The sequence below is a fragment of the Mobula hypostoma genome, chromosome 10, assembly GCF_963921235.1.
Source record: "Mobula hypostoma chromosome 10, sMobHyp1.1, whole genome shotgun sequence".
NCBI lineage: Eukaryota > Metazoa > Chordata > Chondrichthyes > Myliobatiformes > Myliobatidae > Mobula > Mobula hypostoma.
In genome coordinates, this window is record NC_086106.1 from 105,581,225 (window position 1) to 105,608,099 (window position 26,875).

The 26,875-nt window shown below is 38.9% G+C and overlaps 1 protein-coding gene across 1 annotated transcript in view; it reads right to left on the reverse strand.

Annotated features, from left to right (window-relative positions):
- Nucleotides 1–1,166: 1,166 nt before the first annotated feature.
- LOC134353092 (zinc finger MYM-type protein 3-like) overlaps nucleotides 1,167–26,875 on the reverse strand; it is a 108,763-nt gene continuing 83,054 nt past the window's right edge. The window contains exons 16-26 of the mRNA XM_063060985.1: nucleotides 26,582–26,759; nucleotides 24,390–24,505; nucleotides 22,328–22,502; nucleotides 20,826–20,972; nucleotides 16,999–17,102; nucleotides 16,464–16,632; nucleotides 14,880–15,031; nucleotides 12,565–12,679; nucleotides 11,454–11,714; nucleotides 8,084–8,201; nucleotides 1,167–5,994 (exon numbers count right to left, since the gene is read on the reverse strand). Of these exons, the coding sequence (XP_062917055.1) occupies nucleotides 5,793–5,994; nucleotides 8,084–8,201; nucleotides 11,454–11,714; nucleotides 12,565–12,679; nucleotides 14,880–15,031; nucleotides 16,464–16,632; nucleotides 16,999–17,102; nucleotides 20,826–20,972; nucleotides 22,328–22,502; nucleotides 24,390–24,505; nucleotides 26,582–26,759 (1,737 nt within the window). The 3' untranslated portion in view covers nucleotides 1,167–5,792. The remainder of the gene's footprint in view (nucleotides 5,995–8,083; nucleotides 8,202–11,453; nucleotides 11,715–12,564; nucleotides 12,680–14,879; nucleotides 15,032–16,463; nucleotides 16,633–16,998; nucleotides 17,103–20,825; nucleotides 20,973–22,327; nucleotides 22,503–24,389; nucleotides 24,506–26,581; nucleotides 26,760–26,875) is intronic.

Consider the following 26,875-nt stretch of genomic DNA (forward strand, 5'->3'; position numbering starts at 1 on the left):
AGTGAAATTTGTATCATTTATGTTAGCACTGTGTATCAAATAAAGAGTAAACATTGAATTATATCCTATTAAATGTTGGCTGCAGAATAAATTCTCTATTCAACTTCAGCAAACTCATAGTATCAACTGTTTCTCTCTCCATAGATGTTGCCTTGACCTCCGGAGTATTCCCCACGGTTTCTACTGGAATGGCAAATGATTATAGTGCCATGAGTTAACTCATTGACAGAACTCTCTCCAGTTTAGACAGTGTTGGTTTTGTATGGTAGGCGTTGAGATACAGTTGAGTCAAGATTACATTTGCAATTATAAGGCAAACATCTTTTACTTATGTTAAATAAATGCTATTCTCTTCCTTGTAACTTAGTGGATGGGCATGTGAACCAATTACACAAAGTATATTGTAATGCATTTCATTTAAACCCGAACTCCAATGCTATTAAACACAATACATTGCATTCACTGAATTTATATTAAGCTAGTTAGTTCTTGTATCCTAATCAGAATCTACATTTGGATGTACAAGCAAAACTGTGGTGAATAATTTCTCATCCAGATCTCTCATGTAATAGAGCAATGACAGTACATGAATCTAAGTTATCAAATGCATTAGAAATCTAATTGCAACAAACTTTGAATAGGTATTTTAACTGTGCACAGGGTATGAGTGATTTTGGTAAAATGAGCATTTATCACACATTCCAAATTGCCCAGAATCAAAAGGCCTTTTAAAGCAAGTCAGAAAGCTCTGGAGAGCCAACTACATCGGCCCTATACTGAGGTGTAGAGTGGGCAAGAGCTTCCTTCCTCAAAAGTATACGAGCTAACCAATGGATTTTACAGACCTGTAATTGTGAATACTATTTAATTACATTTAAATTCCTCAACTTGGATTTTTGGAGGCGAAAGATGCTGTTGAACTCCAGACCTTCAGTTTATTAACCACTGTGCTACCTTAGCCTATATTGAGCAAGTTGGTAACGTCTCTAGTGACTATGCTTAATTAATTTGCAAATATCACCAAGTTGAGAGTTACTTACACTTGCAAGGTGCTTAGGGGCAAAAGCCTTATTACATGAATTACTGCAAACACAAGGGTCTTTTAAAAGGTAACTTTTATTCAAATGAACAGTGATTAATTTAACTTAATTAGAGGCTCAGTCAAATTGGAGTAATTATCTTTTGCATTAAAATCTATTGTAAAATCCAGTACCTTAATATCTAAACTCAAGAACACAACAAGAACAAGTCAACTGAAGATTTCTGCTGCTTTCTGTAAGGAGTTTCTACGTTCTCCCCGTGACCATATGGGTTTCCTCCTACAGTTAAAAGGCATACTGATTGGTAGGTTAATTGATCATTGTAAACTGTCCCGTGATTAGGCCAGGGTTAACTCTGGGATTGCTGGATGGCGCAGCCTATTCCACACTGTATCTCAATAAATAAATTAAAAATGAAACAAATTAAAAACACAAAATACTGCAGCCTTTGGTAATCCAAAGCAACAATAAAAATACTGGGAATACTCAAGTGGTGAAAACAGATGAAAGATTATTGATCAGAAAAGATAATATTCTCATTTGATGTCTGACAAGACAAAGATTAACCTTCCATTCAGACACGTGCCTGCATATTACCCCACAGTACATCTTCTCATCACCTACATTTACAGTGAAGCGTTTTCTAACAGCAAAAGCATGAGAATTCAGTGAGGAGAATAAAAAAAATGAGGACATCAGAGTTAGGTTTTATATCTATATATTACTCTAAAAAGAATAGAATAACAACTCTGCTAGAATTGAATAAATTTTCACACTTGCATTACAAATGGCATTAGAACTGATTTCCAGTAACTTCTGAACATGGCTGTAAACTTGCTCTTAGTCATGCAACCCTGTTCATAAAGGAACTAAAAGAACAAGAGCTGTGTAAAAGGAAAGAACAGCTGAGAGTGTTTGCTGCTCTTCCCTTCGCAGTCATCAACCTATTTCATGCCAAAGGAGGAAGAAACAAAATTCAGCTTAACTTATTACCCAGTTTAGTGAAAGAATTGCAGAAGCAGAAGAAAACAATTAATAAAAGGAGCAGTTTATATAAAAAGGTGAAACCAGTGCTGTTCAATGAAAAACTATTACAGATTTATTGAAAAGCAAGGACACATTTAAAAATGTAATCACTGAGCTCAAACTACACTGAATACTTTTCCAAATAGGGTTGGAACTCTTTTAGCAGTGTAAATATTTAGCAGGATTGTGTGTGCATCGTAAGTAGAAATATATAGACAAGAAAGCTGGTAAAAGGGTTGACAAACCCAAAATTTGACATGGTCTGAGTTCCTACTATTATCTAGTCACAATGACATTAGCTTTGTTACTCTATATTGTTCACATGCTGGCTGTGCATTCACCAAAGTGCCCTCAAACATTGGATATGGCAGATGTGGAACCTGAAGCCAAACACTGCTAGGAGAGCTCAAAGGATGACGCAGCAGACTTGGAAACAAAGGGATAGTTGTCCTGAAACTACCCTGCCTGATGCTTAATTCATGCCACATCAAATAATCTTATCCGGGGCAAGGAATGTGTGACCGTTTGCCCAAACTCTTCCAAGCATATAAAGTCTTCTGAAGCAACATCCAGTCTTTCATGATTAAAAGGGCACATTCAAATGCCATGGCTACAAAACTTGTACAGCTATTCTCACAAAACAACCTGTCAATATTACGAGGTCTGTGAGCTCATGAGTGGAGTACAGAAAATACAAGATGAGAGTTGGGAGCTCTGAAGACTCTCATTAGCCCCTTTCTGAGACCTTACCTCATTCCAATCTACTTTTTGGACACAAGGATTGCAAAATCTCAGTCATGTGTCACACTTAACAGAGAATGGAATGTAATTTCTGATTTTTTTTTTCTGGTGGGGTAATAGGTTGAGTGATGATTGAAACTTTCACTACACAACTGCAAAATCAGTGCTATGTAATCAAAGAGATCCACCTCTGCTAAACAAGTCTAAACTGGCAACAAAACTGTTCAGTTCAGCACAGACATGGCAAACTGCCAAAGGTGACCACTACTCCTTCCAAAACAAAGTACCTGCAATCAGTTGAACTTCTTTGATGAGATTCATCATTATTATCTTAGTGAGCTTGGGGTAGCTGAAAGAAAGCACTGTGGTGTGAAAAGTAATAAATGTTCGACGGAAGAGGGTTAGACAACACAGCAGTGCAATATCCCAGGCATAACACTAATGATTTAGCAATACTTCAGACTCTTATGGCAAAAAAAAAAGGATCTTGAGACTTACTAATAGCTTCAAACATAAAAGATGCACACTGTCTGAAATCATTCTTATCACAGCCAAGTTGAGCAAGAAGGTTTGAGTATTCTTTACAGACTGTTAAGGACTAGCAAATATACAAAACACAAAATTGTAATGGGAGAACACAAATTATCTTTATGTTTTCCAGTCACTTTTCCACATTTTTTCCCCAATAAAATGACATAGTTCAACTTTGGTCATCAATTTATACAGTGACATATATCAGTGTGGTTAATCTTAGAGACAACAAAGATAACCAATGCCCATTACCAAGGTGAGAGAGACCGCAATTTAACACACCCTAACTGAATCCCAATACAATGCAATGGTGGACACATTGTTTATTAGAAAGAGTCTAAAAGAATGAACGATTGCATTTCCACAAGCAGTTTTCATTTAACAAACTCAGACCACCTTTTCTATATTTAATTTAAAGGCAAAAGATAGTATTTCAAAACCATTAAACCAATCAACGTAGGTCAAGATTAGCATTTCATCCAACCCATCTACCAGGAATTTCTTTTAAGTGGAGGAGACATAGTTCTTTACAGATTACAATTCAACATAAGATATAAAAAAAGGGTCATTATAGTGTCCCTACACTAAATACCCTAAAACTGATTCACTGTGGACATGTAATTTTTTCCTAAATTTTACATCACACCCAAAAAGTACAATTTTTGAAATGATCAAGTGAAACTTAACTGCTTTCATCTACTGTGATAGGAGTTTATGATTGTGGTACAGCAGTTTATAAACCTGCAGCATCAGGTCCATTCAGTTTGCATAAACAGCTTTAATTTTTTTTTAAAAATGCATGTCACCTTGGCAAACCTTCAGGTTACCAAATGAATACTGTGCAGATGTCTACCATTTTAAAACATTGTTTACACTGATCTAACTCAATGAAACAGCTTTATTTGATAATATAATACAGAAAAACACACAAGAGACAGTATCCCCTTTTTTTTTGATCCCCTTTCCTCCTGCGTTCCTTCAAATACTGAATTTCTTAACAGGTCAGCTGACCGGCCTGGTAGCACATTGATACAGTAAGTATTCCTGCTCAACAAAAATCAAACCAGAGGCAAACAGCTCAATCTATTAGTCACCAGCAAAAGATGTAATCCTTTTACGTTTTTTTAAAAAAGTGTATTACTTCAAAATTCTAATTCGCTATTTGCATTCTTTAAGAGGATTTTAGCTGGACAATCTTACAGATCAAGTGATGAAACATTATTGCACAGGTTAATGTTCCCACTGTACGAATATCATAGATGACACACGGGAATGACAAAGTACTATTTCAACAGAAATTAAAAACCTGGAGTCAGAAATTATAGGAAATAAAACACTACCCACATGAAAAAAATTTTCTCACCCTCTATTGCAAAGTCCACTGTGCTATTACTTATGGTATTAACTATAAATGTTCACAGCCTTTTTTGGTTATAATTAAAAATACACAAAATAGAATCAAATATTTTTATAATTTCAAACATCAGCAAACATTTCAGTAGAGTATAGGAAAGGACAATTTGTTATACTCAAGTTCCAGTCTTCATTTCCGACAGAAGTTTCCTCAAAATATTTATTCACTCTTTAAATTGAGCTAAGACCTAGCAAACTGTTCTACAAAAAGTCCCCTTTAGGAACATGTGCCTTTTACTGGCAGTAGTTGTTTCACCTTTCAAATTACTTACAAAAGAATATTTAAAAAATACTAATCTTGTACTCTGGTTAGAATTCTCCTTGTCCATTCCTCCTGCATATTTCTCAGGGAGACAGTTGAAAATAAACTTTTAATGTAAAAGCTGAATTCAAGGATATTCCAGATAAGGGTTAGTATGACATACGACTCTGGAAGTATATGCTTCCACCATTTGCCTTCAAATCTTCCTTCTACTGATGAGCAGTGAAACTAATTTCCAATAATAGTTAAACTCAGTCACAGACTTGAGATTACCCTATGCTTCTGCTATTGTGTTCTTCTTCATCTAAAAATAAAATGGCGGCAATAAGTGGAATGTTCTAGAAGGCAGCGCATGAGATCCCACTTTGCTGGACCATTTTTTAAAGCAATGTTAAAATCCCAAGAACTGCAATTGGATGAAGGATTCTCCCACTGCATCAGCATGTACACTGCTAACCGTGTCAACTTTTCCATTTAGAGCAAGTACAAAGCTGCTTGCTTATTGACTGCAAGAGCTTTAGGTTCAAAGCAATTTTTTTTTTGGTCTCTAGAGAATGTAATGTACACCCGATTGTCAGCAAGTGCACTCAAGCTAAAAGGGATACTGTCTCCAAACAATGGTGATAGTCTAACCATCTCTGCTCTCACAAACAGGCCACATGACTCTGCAAGTACGTGTGTAGTATTTTTTTTCCGCAGCACCAAGTAGGCCAGCCTATAATGACCCATTGTTTTTCTAAATAAAAAGTTACAGAACTTTGTACAACATCTACTACACATCATCCTTCAACGTCGTCATCTTCTAGTGAATCCTTCGAATAGTCATCATAGATTTCTTTCACAGCCATGATTCGGTTCAGCATGCTCTCCAACATACTCCGATCCATGGGAATAACAGAGTACCACAAAGGGCTTTCTGCCACACAAGAGCGTTCTGGCTGCAAGTAGAAAACGTCATTCCTGTTCTTCATACTCTCAGGGCTACAGAAATACAAAAACAAGAAAAAAAATACATGAAAGATCAGTATTCATTTTTGTTGTTCCTGTCCACTGCAGCAATGCACTCTGCAAACAAATACATGCCAAATTATTTTCCAAGTATTGCAGAAGCTAAGAATACCTTGCGCACAACTCCTTTTCCTTTTCTTCTGACACAACTAAGAAGCTGATTCCCAAGAGCAGTATGAAACCATACATAATCAGCAAGTCCTGTTAGAAAGCTAGTGCTTTCATTGGACTCTATAGTGAAATTTGCTTTCAATCATGGAACTAAATATAGTGACACAGATCATTATATACTTCTTAGAAAGAATGGTTTTGATGGGATCATTCACCCATCAGTCATGCCAAAGGAATGCATTACTGTTAGATGAAATTGTTTTACATGAGTTCAATATCTTCTTGATAAAACTCAATTAAAATCAGCAATCAGAGAAATTCTAAGAAAATTACATCACAAGAACTATCAACTGCGGATTGTAGAAACCAATTTTAAATAGATCCTGGATAAAGACTTTTGCCGGTAGTGTAGTAGTTAGTGCAACACTATTACAGCTCGGGGCATCAAGAGTTCAGAGTCCAATTCCAGCGTCATCTGCATGAGTCTGTATGCTCTCCCTGTGGAGAGGCATGGGCTTTATCTGGGTGCATGGGTTACCTTCCACAGCATTATTGTCTTGTGGTTAGGTTAGGGTTAAAAACAGGATTGCTAGGGTTTGCAGGGTGGTGTAGCTTGACGAGCCGGAAGGGCATACTCTGAGCTGTATCTCTAAATAAGTAAGTAAATTTCTTCTCTGTAAAATACACTTTGCCTGAAGCTCTGCTAGTCCCCACCTTGATGGCAGACAAATTGACTTCAATGGCTTTATCAGACTGAATACACCATTCTAGGTGATAATGTCTGTTGACTTACTTTATATGATAAACAACGAAGTATTAAAAGGCATGGAGTCTCAATGCTTTCAGTGACTTGATTTTGAGATGCTGTTGCCAGAGAGATTATTTTGTGGCAGGAGGAGAGGATGTGCATTTTGTCACAAAATAATCTCTCTGGCAACAATGTCCCTTCACTGATTTGCAGCTTTACAAATAGCAGTACCAGATGGAAGTGTTTGGCAGAAACTTGTTCATTAGACATATAAACATATTCTCTTCTATTACAGTAGTCAAATTTTTAAAAAATTATCAAATGGATTACTTTTTGTTGAATTACACAGTTTGATCAGTTAGGGAGATGGACTGAGGAATGGAAAATAGATTTCAACTTGGACAAATGTGAAGTAATAGATTTTCGACAATCAAACTCGGATAGACCAGTGAAAACCAGGACACTGACTAGGTGTTGTGGAGGAGAGGGACCTGGGAGTATGCGTGCAGAGTTCACTGGAGGTGACCATCCTGTTTAAGAAAAGCCTTTAGCATGCTGGCCTCGAGTTTAGGAGAAGGGACATTATGTTGCAGATATCAAAGTCACTGGCGAGACCAGTCATGGAGTACTGAGTACAGTTTTAAACGCCCTGCTACAGCAAAGACATCAAGCTGGAAAGGAGAGATTTAAGAGACCTGAGAGGCAACTTCTTTTCACAGGAACTAGTGAATATCTGGAATGAGCTGCCAGAAGTGGCTAACGTGGGTACAAATGCATTATTTAAGAGGCATTTGAATACCTGTATGAAAAGAGGGTTTTTGGGCCAAGCATGGGCAAATGGGACTTGCAGAGAGGATGCTGTAACTGGCATAGACCAATTGGGCTGAAGGGTCTGTTGTCATGCTGTGTTACTCTATGGTCAATTCTGTTTATTGGCAATAACCGACCATAAGGTTTAGCTGCCACCAATACCAAGAGCATGATGCTGTTTCACTGCTGCAAGTTATACAAAGTAGGAAATTCTATGCAACCAAATTGATGTCAAAATCGTTTTCAAAATACTCGACTTATCCTTACCAACAATGGGTACTCAAATGTAAATTATTCCATTCGCAGTGCTTGCATTCTCAAACTTGATCACAGAAATGCACCCCACATAAAAACAGCAATTTTATCTATTAGGGAAATAACTAGATACATTACCATTTTGAGAGGTAGAACTCATAAAATTTCACAGGGCATCTTAATGGATTCATTCTGTTTTCCCTCTGTTCAAAAACAGCAACTTCCTCCTCACGTTTCCTCTTTCCTACAGTGCTGCCTGTGAACAGAACAGTAAAACTAAGTCATTATCAACAGGAATAATGGTCTTCATAAAATTCCAATTCATTCTTTTCTGAGTAAACCTTATTTACATCTTAGTACTTCATGTCATTTGAGTAAACCACCAATAAATGTTAATAGCTTAACAATCTGCTTTTGACGTTAGTGCTGGAAGATGTCAGGATCCAAATTGTTTATACAAATTCAATTTTTTAAAAATCCCAAATTCATTTTGTACATTCACGTCAGGGCACTGACTCATGGACATGAGGGGCCATTCAGTTATTGCCCACTGTCTACCATGCATTCATTCCATTAACAGCCTCCCAGAATATACTAAAATGCTGTATCGCCAATGGAACTACAGAAAATGAATCGCTGATGTTGGAGCATTTGATGACTCTCGCCCTGTACTGGAGTCTAGAAGAATGATGGGAATCTCATTGAAGCCGATCAAATATTGAAAGGCCTAGATAGACTGGATGTGGGGAGAATGTTTCCTATAGGATTCTCCTTTCACAAGTTGTTAAGGTGGTTTAAGAAGGCATAGGGTCAAAAATCATGCCATATCAAATTCCACCTTCTCCAGCCCTTTACCTTTTCCACCCACTCAATTTCACATATCAGCTTCTAGCTAGCCTCCTTCTCCTGCAGCCACCTTTTTAATTCCCCTTCCATTTCAGTCCTGAAGATGGGTCTCAGACCAAAATTTTGATTCATCTCCATAGATGCAGCCTGACCTGCTGAATTCCTCCAACATTTTGTGTGTGTTGACATGGCATGTTTGCATTTATTAGTCGAGATACTGAGTTCAAAAGACAGGAAGTTGCAATATTATAAAACTCTAGTTAAGTTGCACCTGGAGTACTGTATGAAGTTCTAGTCACCCCATTGTATGAAGGATGTCAAAGCTTTAAGAGTGTGCAGAAGATCCTGCCTAGATTAGAGGGATTGTGCTATAACGAGGGTTAGACAAACTTGGGTTGTTTTCTCTGGAGCAGCAGAAGCTGAAGGGAGATCTGACAGAGTTTTATATGATTATGACAGACAAAGGGTAGAAAGGCAGCATTTTTTTTACACCAAGGGTTGAAATGTCTAATACCAGAGGGCATGCAGTTAAAGTGAGAGGGAGTAATTTCAAAGAAGGTGTGAGGGACAAGTTGTTCTTTTTTATATAAACGGAGTGGTGGGTGGTTGAAATGCACTGCCTGGGGTGGTGGTGGTAAACGCAGATACATGAAGACTTTTAAGGGACAGTTAGAGAGGTGCATGAATGTGAGGTAAATGGAATGATATGGACATTGTGTAGGCAGAAGAAATGAGTTATTAGCCATTTGATTATTAACTTAATTGGTTCGGTACAACACTGTGGTCCGAACTGCTCTATGCTCTTGGGGAAATCTAGGACCAAAGGGCACAGCTTCAGAATACAAGGACATCCCTTTGGGAGAGAGATGAGGAGGGATTTCTTTATCCAGAGGGTAGTGAATCTGTGGAATTCAATGCACAGACAGCTGTGGAGGACAAGTCATTGTGTATATTTAAAGCAGAGGTTGATAGGTTGTTGATTGGTAAGGGCATCAAAGGTTACTGGGAGAAGGCAGCAGAATGGGGTTGAGAGAGACAATAAATCGGCCGTAACAGAATGGCATAGAAGACTTGACAGGTCGAATCGCATAATTCTGCTCCTATGACTTATGGTCTAAAACCACAGAGCCTATATTTAAACTCAGCAAAATTGAACCCACAATTATTAATGTTTTTAACAATACTATTAATAATGGCCAAGAATGCACTGGTTTACACCCATGTGCTTTTAAAAAATATTTTGAGAGGATATACAACATGTACGTCAAAAGGCCATATAAAGGCTCACCCAAAAACAGGGGTTCCCAAACTGGGACCCACTGACCCCCTTGGTTAATGGTAAAGGTCCACAACATTAAAAGAATGTTAAGAACCCCTGCTCAAAAAGACAGCACTCCTAAACAATATAACAGTTCCTCAGGCTATACTGGACGGGTTAGAGAACAGGTGCAGAGACTTTTCAATAACATTTCCTGTGAAGTTGAACCTGCAATCTTTATAACCCAGACACTGAGTCAGAGCCGACATTAATGTACTATTCTTTTGTGAAGTACATTCAGCTGATCCTAATCCTGTACTCTGCAGATGCACATTCTCTAGACACTGCTGCTGCGTAGAGTCCGATCATGTCATTTGCACTCTGAACCAAGGGTCAAGGCAAAATGCAACAACTAAACCACGTACGGTAGATATTTTCAGCAGGTGTGACACAAAGCACCTGACCACAGAAGGTCTAGAGCTAAACCAGTTTTTATACTTTATAGATAGTAACCTATGTAGTTATCAGATTAAGAGATGAAATCCCTCCTTAACTTTCCTTCCTGACCCAGGAAAGCCAATTATGAGGAAGCAGAAATGAGTAAACCTAGCACAGTCAGCAAGCAAAACGAAGATTGTTATTTTTTATTTCATCAGTTAATCCAATTATCTTACATACATTTGCATTAGGGTAGGAAAAGAGTCATATCTCCAGAGTGGAACTGAATGCAAATGAGAGGATCATTACCATAGACTGCAGGTCTTCTACAAAGGCATTATGTCTGCTTCACAGAGGAAAGACTTCAGTCTTAAAGTACACTCAGGATATAAATAGAAAAGCAGATTTAAAAATAGGAGGTCAAAATGGGGGATGGGAGAGGATTGAGAGATCTGTTTAGCCTGAGAATGAAGCAAAGTTAGCAGAACTTAATGGAAAAGAAAAATTTAAATCTGTGGAGGAGAAAACTAATAATTTCAGGTTAAATCAATGCTGACATGGATCATAAACAGAAATGAACTTAGTTATTTTTCTGGTTGGAAGCAGTCAAGAAATTACAAGTGCTGATTTAGTATCCCTGCCATACTTATCCACAGTCAGTATGTGGCAAACAACCAGGGTCAGTTCAATGATTTGGTCCCAAACATTTTTAACCCTTATAGATTTATATGAATACTAACACCTGTTCTGGCCATCACTTTAAATATCTGAGCAAAGGTAATGACTGGCAGTTGCTATTTGTTTTTAAGCTCTGGAAAAATAAAACTACAATCCAACTTCAACTGTAACAAGCAAACGGAATATGGCAGGATAATAAGACTAGAGCTACTCTCTTCAGTCTACATTGCCTTAACTTTATTCTTCTAATAAATTATTCACTACTTCTCCCATATGCGGAAGACTCACCTTGGTCTCTTGCCTTTTTGTAATGAGCTGGCATGTAATAGCGAATGCTGACCACTTTTGTGGTCCCCCTTGGTGTTGTGCATTTCCTGGATTGCCGAACAACACTGGTAAAGGACAGCCGCATATGTTCTTCCACACACTTCAACCCAAAGTACTTCGTGTTGAAGAACATGAGTGTATTTAGTAAAACAAAGGGCGAGTATACTCCCAGTTGCTTACATTCCCAGAGATGCTCTTCTTCCACCCGGGAGAATATTAAACCTAACAAAAGAATTCACTGTGTTAATCAAATTCACACTTGTACGGTAGGATATCATGAAACATAGTACGTATGGCAATAGTCTCAAAACATAGTGGCGTTGTGGCTCGGGGAGACGTATAATAGAGGGGATAAACAAGGGCTTCACATGAATTGGACTGGGATCAGTGTACCAGTAATTTAAATATCAAGGGCTCTCTTCCTAGCCAAAACAAGGAAGGACAGGCCTCCCCTGATCCACTCCTTTCATCCCAACCCATTCAATGGATCATTATCCTTAATTTCTGTCACCTTCAACCGGATTTCATTCCCAGATACACCTTGTCCTCTCTTACCACATTGGTAGAAAAAAAAACCCCCAAGAGTTTTTAAGATCCAAGAAAGGTTGGTATAAATATCTGCTGATCACTGTCCACATTTTTCAGAAGTCTGGACAAGTACACCCAAATGGAAATGATGAAAGGGATGGGAAATATAACTCAGTTAGTTGATCACAGTTTTGCACCGGGAAAAGTTGAGGAACATGTGTATTAAATACTTCGTGATCCGGTACAAACAGGGAAATATGAACGGTATACAATTAGGAAATACTAAAAGACTCAGAAACAAAGTGGAATACAGTATTTACATCATTACTAATATTTCAAACATCAGACATTTTTGAAAAACTAGGAGATACTATAAATACATAGATCAGGCAGCATCAGGAAAGTGAAAGGTTAATATCTTGGTTAGAACTCCTGCTTTAAAGAGTTTAATTAAGACTTTGAAGATAAGTTGGTGGATCAGTTACTGACCATGAATACTTGGACAACAGTTTTTAATAAAAGTTGATAAATCTGCAGCACTTACCATTTGGAAGCAAACTTGGTTGCCAGCCTTGTAACATTTTATTTAATTCTTGGACAAATGTAAGGTAATAAAGGTCAGTGAATATGTTCACCATTCTGTTATTTTCAAGCAAAAACTGTAATAAAGCAGATTAGAAAGGGGAAATTGTTACACGGTGCAATAACTAAACACTTCATATGGTGGGGGGGGGGGGGGAGAGAAGAAAAAGTACTTTTAGCCATAGGTAGTTTAATTTAAACTTTGTTTAAATATTTGCTGCATTCATTTTTGTTCCCGCTCAAGTCATTTTGTTGCAACCAATCACATTATTAACTGTCAGCGAAGAGCTAAACACTGAAGGTTGGGGAGACAACATACAATTAAGTCTCTATTGGAGAGGTTTGTTAATTTGAAGCAGGAGGGAACAACACATGAATTAGGGATAGTGTAAAGGAATTGTCACCTTCAACTACCAGAGAATATGATGGTGTGCTACATTATGTCCTTTGCTTTAAAAAAAACATTTGAGGTGCATAGATGCGTCTGGATTTTGATCGTACGGCTATTTCCCAAAGCATACAAATTCCTTTTATGGCTCTAACTTAGCAGGCGGTAGGATATTTACTGATCTATTCTTGTAAGGCACAAGATTATGAAAAATGACACTCCAGTTATGTCTAATCAAACACTTTGGATATCCAAGCTTTCATATCCAATTTGTCCACATTCAGAAAACATCCACAGGTAAATAAAAGTCAACACCCAGAAGTATCTTCCAGATAGATTTTCCAAAATCACGAGAGATGCAAGTGACCAAAATCAAAACCAATACCTTGCTCTGGTCACAGAATCTAACAGAGCTAGGTATTCACATAACTCAGCACTGTACTACAGAGTGCACTGACCAATGAAGCCATGTTGTTGGCAGTAAACTTATTTCTGGATTCAGTAGGGTCAGGGGTGGAAAGCATACAGTTGCAGTTTTTGACACAAAAGGTATATGGGAAGAATGATCAACTTGGGGTCAACAATCTATTGTGAATTAGCCTTGGGTATAACACCTGCAATTGAGTCGAAGGCAAGGGCTTCAGCCGTATCAGTTTAACTGTAGGAGTAACATTTCAGTTTAGACGCAGTTGAGTGAAGCAGACTGATTTTAAGTCTAGCAAATCCCAAGACAGTAAAACCAAAAGTATTACTCTAAAACAAGACAAACAACTTTCAGTGATTTCCTGCAATACAAAGTCTCATCATCTGCACATGTGAAAAAAAGAGCTGAATTGTGTTTGTTTCTTATCCCCACATAAATTTCATAAGAGCAAATTCGTGTTCCTATGAAATATGAAATTCCTGTTCTTATGACACTCCATGTCTGAGATTTTTTTGGTAGTGATTTAGGAATTCCATAGGTGCAAGTTTCTGTTACCTAAACTACCATAACACTTCAATACCAGTTAATAGTTATTCCTACTGAAAATGCAGTGGTGAAATGATATGAAAAAATTCAGAGCTCAGGATAAAAGCTGTTTGAATTAAAAGTTGTGAATGTCCAAGCATAACTACATCCTATTAAGTTCATATCAATGAATGGGGGAATAGCCAATAAAAGCAAACAGCTTTCTTAGGCTCTTGCACCATCTAGTGGAAGAGCACCCACAAAGCAGAACCAACCCAAGGAAGGTTCAAAGAAATTTGTATTGGAACCATGATAAATTGACAAACTTCTTAATAAAATAATCAACAAACTAATTTATTTTGTCCAAATACAACAGTGGGGTTGGGTAACTGAGGCCATGAAGGAACAAGGCTTTTAAAACTGAGGCAACATCTGTGGACTAACCAATATAATACGAAAAAAAAGATTGTCGAAAGAGAGTGGATTAAATCATCACAATTTTATGTAGAGAAATAGGTGGGAAGCTGGCCACAAAATAATTGGAATAGGTTAGAGATAATAATGAGTTGACTTTGATGGAAGCTGGTAACGTTACAGACATGGAAAAAGTAGCAGCCGCCTGCTAGAAGATGGAGAATGCTGTGAGGACATTACAACCACTAAAATATACATTAGCTTGATCGCAACTCTTAAAAGAACATACTGCAAGAATCAAAGCATTCTACTGAAATGAAGTGTATGGTCTGTAGAAATAGTTTCAATAATCTTCTCCTTTGCTGAGAAAAACAAGTCATAAGCCTTCTGTGCCCTCCATTTGTAACAACAATCTTGATTGAGTGGCCTGTACAAAGAACTGTAATCTTGTGATTCTTGGTGTAAAAGAGTTAAAAATACCAACATGCTGAAATAATGCACACGAATTTAAACTCGTGAACCACACCTGCTGAATTCCAAGACATAAATAGTACACACTATCCGGCTCGTATCGCTCTCCATTTGGCCTCTGTACTTCTTTAACAAATTGGGCTAGACCATAATTTAGTTCTGCAGCACTGCAGGATAAAATATCTTCTTTAATTCTCATTGGTTTAGCTGATGGGGAAGAAGAAGAAAAGAAAATAGGATAAGTAGTTCCGCAAGAACAACAAGATAGCATACAGCTGATATTCTCCACTCTTGGTATGGGCATTAACCCTTTACTGGACTAAATTTTCAGAATTGTTACTGCTATATGATAAGAAAAGGATTTTCAAAATGGAATACAATTCCAGGACCCATCCCAAATCCACAACATGCGCAAAAAAGTTAAAAATCCCAAATTACCCAAAGTAAAATATCTCTTTCAGTCCAATTATGACTTAATTAAAATGAAATTATAATTCTATTTTAAATTTAGGAGACCAGTGACATGCTTACTTGCACGTCAAGTAAAGCTGCTGCCTAACAGTACTAGAGACCCAAGGCAACCCTGACCACGGGCTGTGTGGAGCTTGCATGTTTTCTCTGTAACTCTGTGGGTTTCCTCCACATATTCCTGTTTCCTCTTACATTCCAAAAAATGTGGGGCTTGTTTGGCCACTGTAAGTTACCCTTCCAGGAATACCAAGTCATCATGGAGGGAGAGTGGTACAATCTGAAGGAAGTTGATAGGAATACAGGGAAAATAAAAAGGAGGGTTAATGCAAGATCAATACAAGTTGGTATCTGATGATTGGTGTGGACTTGATGAGCCCGTTGCCATGCTGCACGTTTATTATTCACATTCTATGGAACCATGAAAAGTCCATTCACTAGAAATGGAGCAACACCAAATGACAATAGCACAAATGAAATAGCACAAGAAAATGACAGGCTAGGACACCTTGGTCCTCAAAGCCTGCCTCACCATTCAATACAAATTAAGATGACTGTTTATGAAACATTTGCTCAGCTAAAAACTGGTGTTCTGCTTCCAGTTATGGGTGCCACACTTCAGGACAAATGTAAGGGGGTAGATGAAACCAAATGGAACAATTCAAGGAAGGAGTTTAGTTTATAGGGCAGATTCAAGCAGCTGGGGTTGCTCTCCTTTGAAAAAGAAATTAGCAAGACAATCTGAGAGGTCAGTAAAACATGAAGACAGCATTTGAACAGAATTCAAATTTAAAATGGGTAAACGGCTGAGTGTAAGTAACTGCAGTCACATGAGAATAATGCAAAGAAATACTGGTTGGATTACTCATATGTACTGTATACTGAATAAGAACTCTGGAACACCTTACATGCTGTAAGTATTCCACAGCTCTATCCCATTACCATTTAAAATTGTCCTGTGGCAGCCACAGAAATTTCACATTCGAAGCCAACAAATGGAAGATTGGGACACTACACTTACTTGCAACCTGTAGGTTTGAAAATGGTGCTATTTCATTCAGGTCTACTTCAGCACTGTTTTAGCAATGTTGGTCAAACAGAGGACAAAGAACATAAAAGGACAGCTTCATCTTTGCTCTTCTTTTAAAAAATGAAGATACTATGTACTTACGTCCAAACTTGAGCTCTTCACTTTTACTGCCATCTCCACTGGCATATTTAGCCTGGACCCAGGACTTCCAGGCATTTACCCCGTATGAGTAATTTAATCCTGTACAACATTGTTGGCTAGCGAGAGAATCGTGAGAACAGCTTTCTGAAAGCATTAGCCGCTTTTGGCCCTGTAAGGGAAAAAGAAATAAAATGAACATCAAAAACTGCTCTTTAAGACAGACCAAAGATAATCTGCCATCTTCACATAAAAATCATAACTTGAACAGACAGAGTAAATCAGCAGATACTTCGTGGACAGGTACCTGAAAAGAAATAACTGCAAGTTTATGGAAAAAATTAGTGGGGAAATGGGACAGATGAAATTGGTCTGCCTGCTAGGAACTGATATAGAAAAACTGAGCCAAATGCCTGCCTCCTTTGCCATGATTCAATTACATCAGTTTGTTTTGGGCTAAAATACCACAACACAAACTGACTGACTGCTGTGACAGTCATATCCCTTTTGACTATACAAATCCTTAAAGAAATCTTACCCTTCTTACAGCCCGTGGCATTTCAGATTCCGGTTGCTCCTCATCTGTTGTTACAAGCCCACAGTCAAAAAGGAAATCAACACCCGTATTAAGTTCCAATGGAGCTGGAATATAAAGAACAAAATTCTACGTCTAAGTATGCACTTGCAAGTGATTACAGCTTTCAACAACATTGGCGTGGAATTAGCACTGTTGGCAAACTGATAATAATTATACATCTTTAGCTCAGTAACGAGGTAGAAGTGTTGGACATTAAGTAAGATCACATAGGCTGTATTCCCAGGTTACATGTGAAAAATCAATATTTCCAGAATGGAGTGTAATTATAAATGTGTCCTTGTTTCACAAACCTGAACAAGTTCTACTTTTAATGGATCATGCTGGAGCTGTTAATTCCACAATAAAAATAATCTGTAGTGTGCCCAACTAATGCATCTCTGTACATGCTGTCTTTTGGGCAAGAGAAAAGACTGGACCACGATCCTACCTGCTCTCTCTAGTAAGGGCTAAGACCATAAGGTAATATTTCAAAGATTAGAAACATGATCATTGGTGCTTTGGCCAATATTAATCCTTTTATTAAAGCAGGCACTAATCATTATCATACTACTGCTTTTGGGTGTTTACCAAATCAGGTAATAAATCATTTGTTACTACAGTGACAACACACCAAAATATGAACTGTCTAGAATAAGCACTGGGGGTAGTTCCAGGCTATGGAAATGCTAAAGAGTTCCATGTCAATCTTTTATCTGATCGTAAGACCTTTTGCAAAGTGGTATTAATCTTTATGAAGTTGCATCCATCAGAACAAAAGTTATTTGTGAAACGTCTGTTCCACTGCTTGCGTGGAAGTGGAAAACGTGCTGGTGAAACAGTTACCACTACACGATCTCTCAGCTTCAAGAATTCAGGTTTGATCCTAATTTTCTGCAGTGTACTTCGTACAGTTTCCATGTGTACTTACGGCCAGAATCTTTAGATTCTGGACTAGTTCCTGAGGATTGGAGGGTGGCTAATGTAACCCCGCTTTTTAAAAAAGGAGGGAGAGAGAAACCGGGGAATTATAGACCGGTTAGCCTGACATCGGTGGTGGGGAAACTGCTAGAGTCAGTTATCAAAGATGTGCTAACAGCACATTTGGAAAGTGATGATATCATCGGACAAAGTCAGCATGGATTTGTGAAAGGAAAATCATGTCTGACAAATCTCACAGAATTTTTTGAGGATGTAACTAGAGAGTGGATAGGGGAGAACCAGTGGATGTGATATATTTGGATTTTCAAAAGGCTTTTGACAAGGTCCCACACAGGAGATTAGTGTGCAAACTTAAAGCACATGGTATTGATGTGGATAGAGAATTGGTTGGCAGACAGGAAGCAAAGAGTGGGAATAAACGGGACCTTTTCAGAATGGCAGGCAGTGACGAGTGGGGTACCGCAAGGCTCAGTGCTGGGACCCCAGTTGTTTACAATATATATTAATGACTTAGACAGGAGAATTAAATGCAGCATCTCCAAGTTTGCGGATGACACGAAGCTGGGTGGCAGTGTTAGCTGTGAGGAGGATGCTAAGAGGATGCAGGGTGACTTGGATAGGTTAGGTGAGTGGGCAAATTCATGGCAGATGCAATTTAATGTGGATAAATGTGAGGTTATTCACTTTGGTGGCAAAAACAGGAAAACAGATTATTATCTGAATGGTGGCCGATTAGGAAAAGAGGAGGTGCAACGAGACCTGGGTGTCATTATACACCAGTCATTGAAAGTGGGCATGCAGTTACAGCAGGCGGTGAAAAAGGCGAATGGTATGCTGGCATTAACAGCAAGAGGATTCGAGTGCAGGAGCAGGGAGGTACTACTGCAGTTGTACAAGGCCCTGGTGAGACCACACCTAGAGTATTGTGTGCAGTTCTGGTCCCCTAATCTGAGGAAAGACATTCTTGCCATAGAGGGGGTACAAAGAAGGTTCACCAGATTGATTCCTGGGATGGCAGGACTTTCATATGATGAAAGACTGGATCCACTAGGCTTATACTCACTGGAATTTAGAAGATTAAGGGGGGATCTTATTGAATCATATAAAATCCTAAAGGGATTGGACAGGCTAGATGCAGGAAGATTGTTCCCGATGTTGGGGAAGTCCTGACTGAGGGGTCACAGTTTAAGGATAAAGGGGAAGCCTTTTAGGACCAAGATGAGGAAAAACTTCACACAGAGAGTGGTGAATCTGTGGAATTCTCTGCCACAGGAGACAGTTGAGGCCAGTTCATTGGCTATATTTAAGAGGGAGTTAGATATGGCCCTTGTGGCTAAAGGGATCAGGGGGTATGGAGAGGGGGGTAAGGCAGGTACAGGGTTCTGAGTTGGAATATCAGCCATGAATGGCGGTGCAGGCTCGAAGGGCCAAATGGCCTACTCCTGCACCTATTCTCTATGTTTCTACTCTGGTTTTCTCCCATATCCTAAAGACACGCCAGTACGTTAATTTGCCTTTGGTGTGGGTGGGTAGCAAAGAGGTCAAAGGAAGATAAAGTAGCAAGATTACAGGGAAATAAGGGAAGAGAAAAATTGGGACTAACAGGATTGTTTTTCTGGGAAGTGACTTGGACACAAAGGGCTAAATGGCTACCTTTTGTAACAAGAGTAATAAAGAAAACGGGCAGACTATTATTTAACACACATCAAAGTTGCTGGTGAACGCAGCAGGCCAGGCAGCATCTATAGGAAGAGGCGCAGTCGACATTTCAGGCCGAGACCCTTCGTCAGGTTAGTCCTGACGAAGGGTCTCGGCCTGAAACGTCGACTGCGCCTCTTCCTATAGATGCTGCCTGGCCTGCTGCGTTCACCAGCAACTTTGATGTGTGTTGCTTGAATTTCCAGCATCTGCAGAATTCCTGTTGTTTGAGACTATTATTTAAATGGGGAAACAATTCAAAGTTCTGAGATGCAACGGGACTTGAGTCCTCGTACAGGATTCCCTTAGAGTTAACCTCCAAGTTGAGTCAGTAGTGAAGAAGGCGAATGCAATGTTGGCATTCATTTCAAGAGGAATAGAGTATAGGAGCAGGGATGTGATGTTGAGGCTCTATAAGGCGCTGGTGAGACCTCACTTGGAGTACTGTGGGCAGTTTTGGTCTCCTTATTTAAGAAAGGATGTGCTGACGTTGGAGAGAGTACAGAGAAGATTCACTAGAATGATTCTGGGAATGAGTGGGTTAACATATGAGGAACATTTGTTCGCTCTTGGACTGTATTCCTTGGAGTTTAGAAGAATGAGGGGAGACCTCATAGAAATATTTCGAATGTTAAAAGGCATGGACAGAGTGGATGTGGCAAAGTTGTTTCCCATGATGGGGGAGTCTAGTACGAGAGGGCATGACTTCAGGATTGAAGGGCACCCTTTCAGAACAGAAATGCGAAGAAATTTTTTTAGTCAGAGGGTGGTGAATCTATGGAATTTGTTGCCATGGGCAGCAGTGGAAGCCAAGTCATTGGGTGTATTTAAGGCAGAGATTGACAGGTATCTGAGTAGCCAGGGCATCAAAGGTTATGATGAGAAGGCGGGGCAGTGGGACTAAATAGGATAAAATGGATCAGCTCATGATAAAATGGCGGAGCAGACTCGATGGGCTGAATGGCCTACTTCTGCTCCTTTGTCTTATGGAAAAGCAAAGTCTTTCAAATTCATGAATCAGATTAGCAGTATATTGAAATTTATAATGGTCTAAATTATAGGAAGAAAAAAAAAGTTAAACTGGCTCGCAGCACATTGCACAAACCCGACTTTGATTAGTTTAAAGTAGTACAACAATTGCTCATACTTACTCTTGGGAAAGTCTGCTTCCAAATCCTGTCCTGGTTCATCCAAGACATTAGCCATTTTAACTGCCATGGCCAAGACATCATCTCTGGCAGGTCCAAATAAGTCACAGTCCTCTAGGAGGCCATCAGCACTCTGATTGCTAGCAAGATCTGGGTCAGATAAAGAAATTGTAATTATGTTTTACTGTGTAGCCTGCTTGATTGGCACTCACCTATCATCTTTGCTGATGCTCTCCTACCATCTTGAAGTTAGTTTATCATAGTTAACGAACACTGATTTTGCCAGTAATGACAACATCCTATCTACGCACGCAAGGAATTTCGATGAGAAATTTGCCAGAGACAGATGCTAAATACCTATTCCTTAATGTAAACCTAATAAGTAAAACTGGACATCTTTTTTAAAAACTCTTTCTTACTCAAGCTGTTTTGCTTTTCATTCATGTGCTCAATTAACGTATGATCATTTAAGGATGCTACACATAAAGATCAAACAAATAAGAGCACTGACTCATTTCTTAAATAAGTAACAGGTAACGCATTCAAAGTAAGTTTATTACCAAAGTACATATGTGTCACCATATACAACCCTGAAATTCACTTTCTTGTGGCGTACTCAATAGATCTAAAATAGAATCAATGAAAGACCACACCGGCTTGGGTATTCAACCAGTGTGCAAAAGGCAACAAACTGTGCAACTACAAAAAGAAAGAAATGATAATACAAAAATAAGCAATAAATATTGAAAGCATGAGATGAAGAGTCTTTGAAAGTGAGTCCACAGGTTGTAGGAGCAATTCAATGATGGGGCAAGTGAAGGTGAGTGAAGTTATCCCCTTTGGTTCAAGAGCCTGAATAACAATAACTGTTCCTGAACCTGCTGGTGTGAGCCCTGAGGCTCCTGTACCTTCTTCCTGATGGCAGTAGCAAGAAGAGAGCTTGTCCTGAGTGGTGGGGGATCCCTAATGATGGATGCTGCTTTCCTGCAATAGCTTTTTTTGTAGATGTCCAATGCTTAGAAGGGCTTTATCTATGATGGGCCGAGCCATATCCGCAATGTTCTGTAGGATTTTCGTTCAAGGGCATGAGTGTTCCCACACCACGCAGCCAGTCAATATGCTCTCCACTCCACATCTACAGAAGTTCGTCAAAGTTTTAGATGTCATGCCAAATTGTTGCAAACTCCAAGGAAGTATAGGTGCAGTGTTTCTTTAGGAATTGTACTTATGTGCTGGACCCAGAACAAGTCGTCCAAAATATTAAAATCAAGGAAAGTTTCTGATTCTCCTTGGAAGCCTTTTGAAACTACGTGATGCACTAGGATCAGAAAGTTACAGAACAGGTGCACATTTTAGGGCAACTCACTGTGAGAAAATTTAGGTAGCAAGGAAGAATGGGTGTAATACTTCGAAATCATAAAGCCTCAAAAAAGATTCACATTGCAGATCAGGCTTTGGAACAATGTTTATAGAGAAGAGTGTCATAAAATGAAAATTACACTTACCACAAAGGTCCGATGAAGCTTTCTCCATTTCCTCAGCTTCTGCTATCATTTCTGCCATAGCGAGTATGTCAGCTTCAAATGGGTTTGAAGGGATTTTAACTTTCAGTTCCTCTATCGTCTCTACTATTTTATCAGCACTGTCTAAAGTGGTAGGAAGGAACATCGGAATAGGGACCTGGTTTACAAACCACACAACAGCTTGTTATCAAAGTAAGATAGGAGATCCACTAACAATATTATCTATCCTTGTACATTTTGTTCCACTTTTCTTTATGTGTGAATGCAATTAAACCTATTCCCCAAATTACTGTCCACAATCGAAAACACTTCAAGGACTTGATATCGACCAACTCAATAATCACCATTTCCGCAAAACATAGATATCTTATACTCCCCAACAAATGTAGATGTTATATCCCTAAATATCACATTGCCCTTATGTTTAACTAGATATTACAAGATATTTTTACTCAACAATTCTAGTCTTCCCATTAAAATAACATCATTTGTTCTCAAGACCACTCTAATCCTCTGAAAACTCTGTATAAATGTGTGTGGGGCGTGAGGTTTATTCTGCTTGTTGGAAATCGCTCTGTCGTGATTGGTTAGTTTATAAATTGCAGCTGGCTTTCCCACTGGTTAGCCATCTAGAGTCCAATTTCAAATACTTCGGGTCTAAAACAACAGGTGGAAGAGGCTTGCTCTCTCTTCCTTTAAGGCAATTGGGAATACCAATATCACTGGGAAGGTATGCTCTGCACGAGCTTTTAGCTAAGTGTGTTTGTTGAATATTCAGCTTTGTAGTGTCTGTACTTTGGGGAACATGAATGTTTGGTTGATATTTTAAAATGTTTCTAAATAAGTAAATAAATAATGAATATGCTTATTTGCAGTGTTTTCTGTCTCGCTTGCTAGACCTAAAAACCTGATTCAATGTTACAATAAACCAAGCATTTTTAATGCAATATCCTCAGTAATAATGCAAAGTAACTGCTGCCTTCCACAAAGCCCTCTCACCTTTGCAAAAGTTGGTATAGTTTCCTGCTGTGCCTAAAATTGATTAAAACATTCAACATATAATAATTCCATCAGATTATGACGGAATTACCAGAAGTTCTATCATCCCAAAATGAAACTGAATAACCAAATACAGCAGATTCACAAGTGATTTGAAGTATCAAACAACCAATCCTTTAAAGTAGGTATCAGAAGCACTATAGGACAATACAGCACAAGAACAGAGCAACTGAGTTCCTTTAGTAGCTTGTTGGTTGAACTGCTGGGTTCCACCAGCAGACTGATTGCTGCTCCAGATTCCAGTATCTTTAGTCCCTTGTGTCGTCGGCCAGCAGAACAGGCCTTACAGCCCACATGTCTCTGCCAACAACAATGCCAATCTAACAAATCCCATCTGGTCCATACCCTTCCATTCTTCGCCTGTTCATTTAGTATGTCTGTCTAAATGCTTCTTAAACATTGCTAGCATATCCATTCCTACCACCAACCTGGCAGCAGGTTTCAAACATTTATCACTGTGTAAAAAACAACTTGCCTGCACAAACAATAGTTCTCAGAAATACTAATACAGAATAGCCCTCATGTCAGATGAACAGAGAAAAAAATTAGGTTGGGGGGAAATGAAGGCACAAAAAAAAACACACACATACACACACACTTCCTAAACTCAAGACTCTGCAGATGCTGGAAATCTTGAGCAAACCACACAAAATGCTAGAGAAAGTCAGGCAGCATCTATGGAGGAGGAATAAACAGTTCAACGTTTTGGTCTGACACCCTTCTATAGAAATATCTCTATTTCCCACCGTGTTAATTACTTTATTAGCTTTAACAGACAAAAATTATAGTAAATTTAAATGCCAATCAAAACTCTTTTGAAGCAGCAGAGTTTAATGCTTTAATCATTCTCATGACTTTCAATCAATCATACGTTTAAACTGTAATCCTAAACAGGAGAAATAAATTCATCCTGATTGACAACGGCTACCAAGTAAATAAGCACATTTGACTCAAAAGGCTTTGAAATATGAGCTGTAAAACTTACCGGGATTGGCATAGAGAAAGGCACTGGGGTATTTTGACAATACATATGCATAGGCACTGGTATGAAGACTGGCACTGGGATGGGTACCACAATCAAATGTGGCTTCCATTCCTCTTCTGAAACAGAAATTAAACAGATTTTCAAAAGTGTGTTGGAATGCTTAATTTCCATTGCTGCCTCAAAATTACGGATCTGATCTCGTTAGAAATTTTTAATGCTTTTTGTAAGCAGTGTGAAACTTCAAATTCCACCAATCCTTCCCCAAACAATAAAAAACACATTCTGTCATTAATCAGAAAAACTACTTTAAAAATAGTGACAAATGATCTGATAATCCAAGACTTATAGATCTGTGTTGTATAAGTAAGGACCACAATGTGGAATAAAACAAAGCATGGTGAACATCTGACTAAAAGTACTCTTCCTAGCTGAGGCATCCCAATATTTAATGTGTTGAGCAATGTACAATAACTGTCAATCCTAGAATACATAGAGTATTTGCATGTAGACAGGCTGTGAGATTGGCAGACTCTGCTTCTGAATAAGATATTTACAAATACTACCAAAGGAACAGGACCCATAACGATGGGCAATGTCAAGATTGAAACCAAAATCAGACCGATTCAGGTGACGTGCTTTACCAATCCCCCACCTCTTGATGGAAGCTTTAAGATTACAGAAAACAAAAGTATACTTCAGCATTCTCAAATTTAAAATAACTGAAGACAAAATGAAGGGAAGCCCCAGGGACAAACTATCATGCCTTTTTTCATATCTACTGTCCATGGAATGGGAATTCATGGTCTCTACCACCTGGATTATTTGTCTGGGAACATCACCGATTTACTTTATATGGTCAATATTACAAAATTAAAAGAACATGCAAAGAGCTTAATTCATCTTCCACTTGTGTGCAAGATGATAAGAGGAATAAGTTGAGTGGAGGGAAAGGTTAGATTGATTTAGAGTAAATCAAAGATGGGCGCAACATTGAGAAAGTAAGGAGGCATGGGATCCAAGGGGACCTTGTTTTGTGGATCCAGAATTGGCTCGCACACAGAAGGCAAAGAGTGGTTGTAGACAGGTCACATTCTGCACAGAGATTGGTGATCAGTGGTGTGCTTCAGGGACCCCTTCTCTTCGTGATTTTTATAAATGTCCTGAATGAGGAAGTGGAGGGATGGATTAGTAAATTTGCTGATGACACAAAGGTTGGGGGTGTTGTGGATAGTGTGGAGGGCTGTCAGGGTTACAGCAGGACATCAAGTGGCAGATAGAGTTAAACCCAGATAAGTGTGAGGTGGTTCATTTTGATATGTCAAATATGATGGCAGAATATAGTATTAATGGTAAGACTCTTGGCAGTGTGGAGGACCAGAGGGATCTTGGGGTCCGAGTCCATAGGACGCTCAAAGCTGCTGCGCAGTTTGACTCTGTGGTTAAGGTGGCATACGGTGTATTGACCTTCATGAAATGTGGGATTGAGATCAAGAGCTGAGAGGCAATATTACAGCTATATAGGACCCTGGTCAGACCCCACTTGGAGTACTGTGCTCAGTTCTGGTCACCTTACTCCAGGAAGAACTATAGAAAGGGTGCAAATGAGATTTACAAGGATGTTGCTTGGATTGGGAAGCATGCCTTATGAGAATAAGTTGAGTGAACTCGGCCTTTTCTCCTTGGAGCAACGGAGGATGAGAGGTGACCTGATAGAGGCGTACAAGACGCTGAGAGGCATTGATCATGTGGATAGTCAGAGGCTTTTTCCCAGGGCTGAAATGGCTAACACGAGAGGGCACTGTTTTAAGGTGCTTGGAAATAGGTACAGAAGAGATGTCAGGGTTAAGTGTGTTTTTTTTAAAACACAGAGAGTGGTGAGTGCATAGAATGGGCTGTCAGCGATGGTGGTAGAGGCAGATACCATAGGATTTTTTAAAGGGACTCCTGTACATGGAGCTTAGAAAAATAGAGGGCTATGGGTAACCCAAGGTAATTTCTAAAGTACATGTTCGCCACAGCATTGTGGGCCGAAGGGCCTGTATTGTGTTGTAGGTTTTCCACGTTTCTATGTTTTAACATTTTGGGCTGTAGGGCCCATACTGTATGGTAATGTTCTGTGTTCACTTAACAATAAATGGCTATGTTCTTCTACAATCCACTATACAGATTTAATCTTTACTTTCATTATTTACCTGTTTGACATCCTTTGGACTTCATTTCAGGTTTACAGGAGATGCCCTTATTTTGAGTCAAGGGTTTGCACAGTATTGCCTTGTTCTTCAGTGTCACAGGAGGTGGAGATGGTGGTGAAGGTGGTGGAGGCGGCGGCGGCGGTGGAGGTTGTTTTGACGATCGAGTCTGTACAGATGCCTAACAAAAAATATTTTAAAAATTAGAAATATACAGGACAGTTATATTACTAGAAAAATGAACAAGCAATTTTACCCCAAATTGATATATCACACATATAAACTGTAAAGACAAGG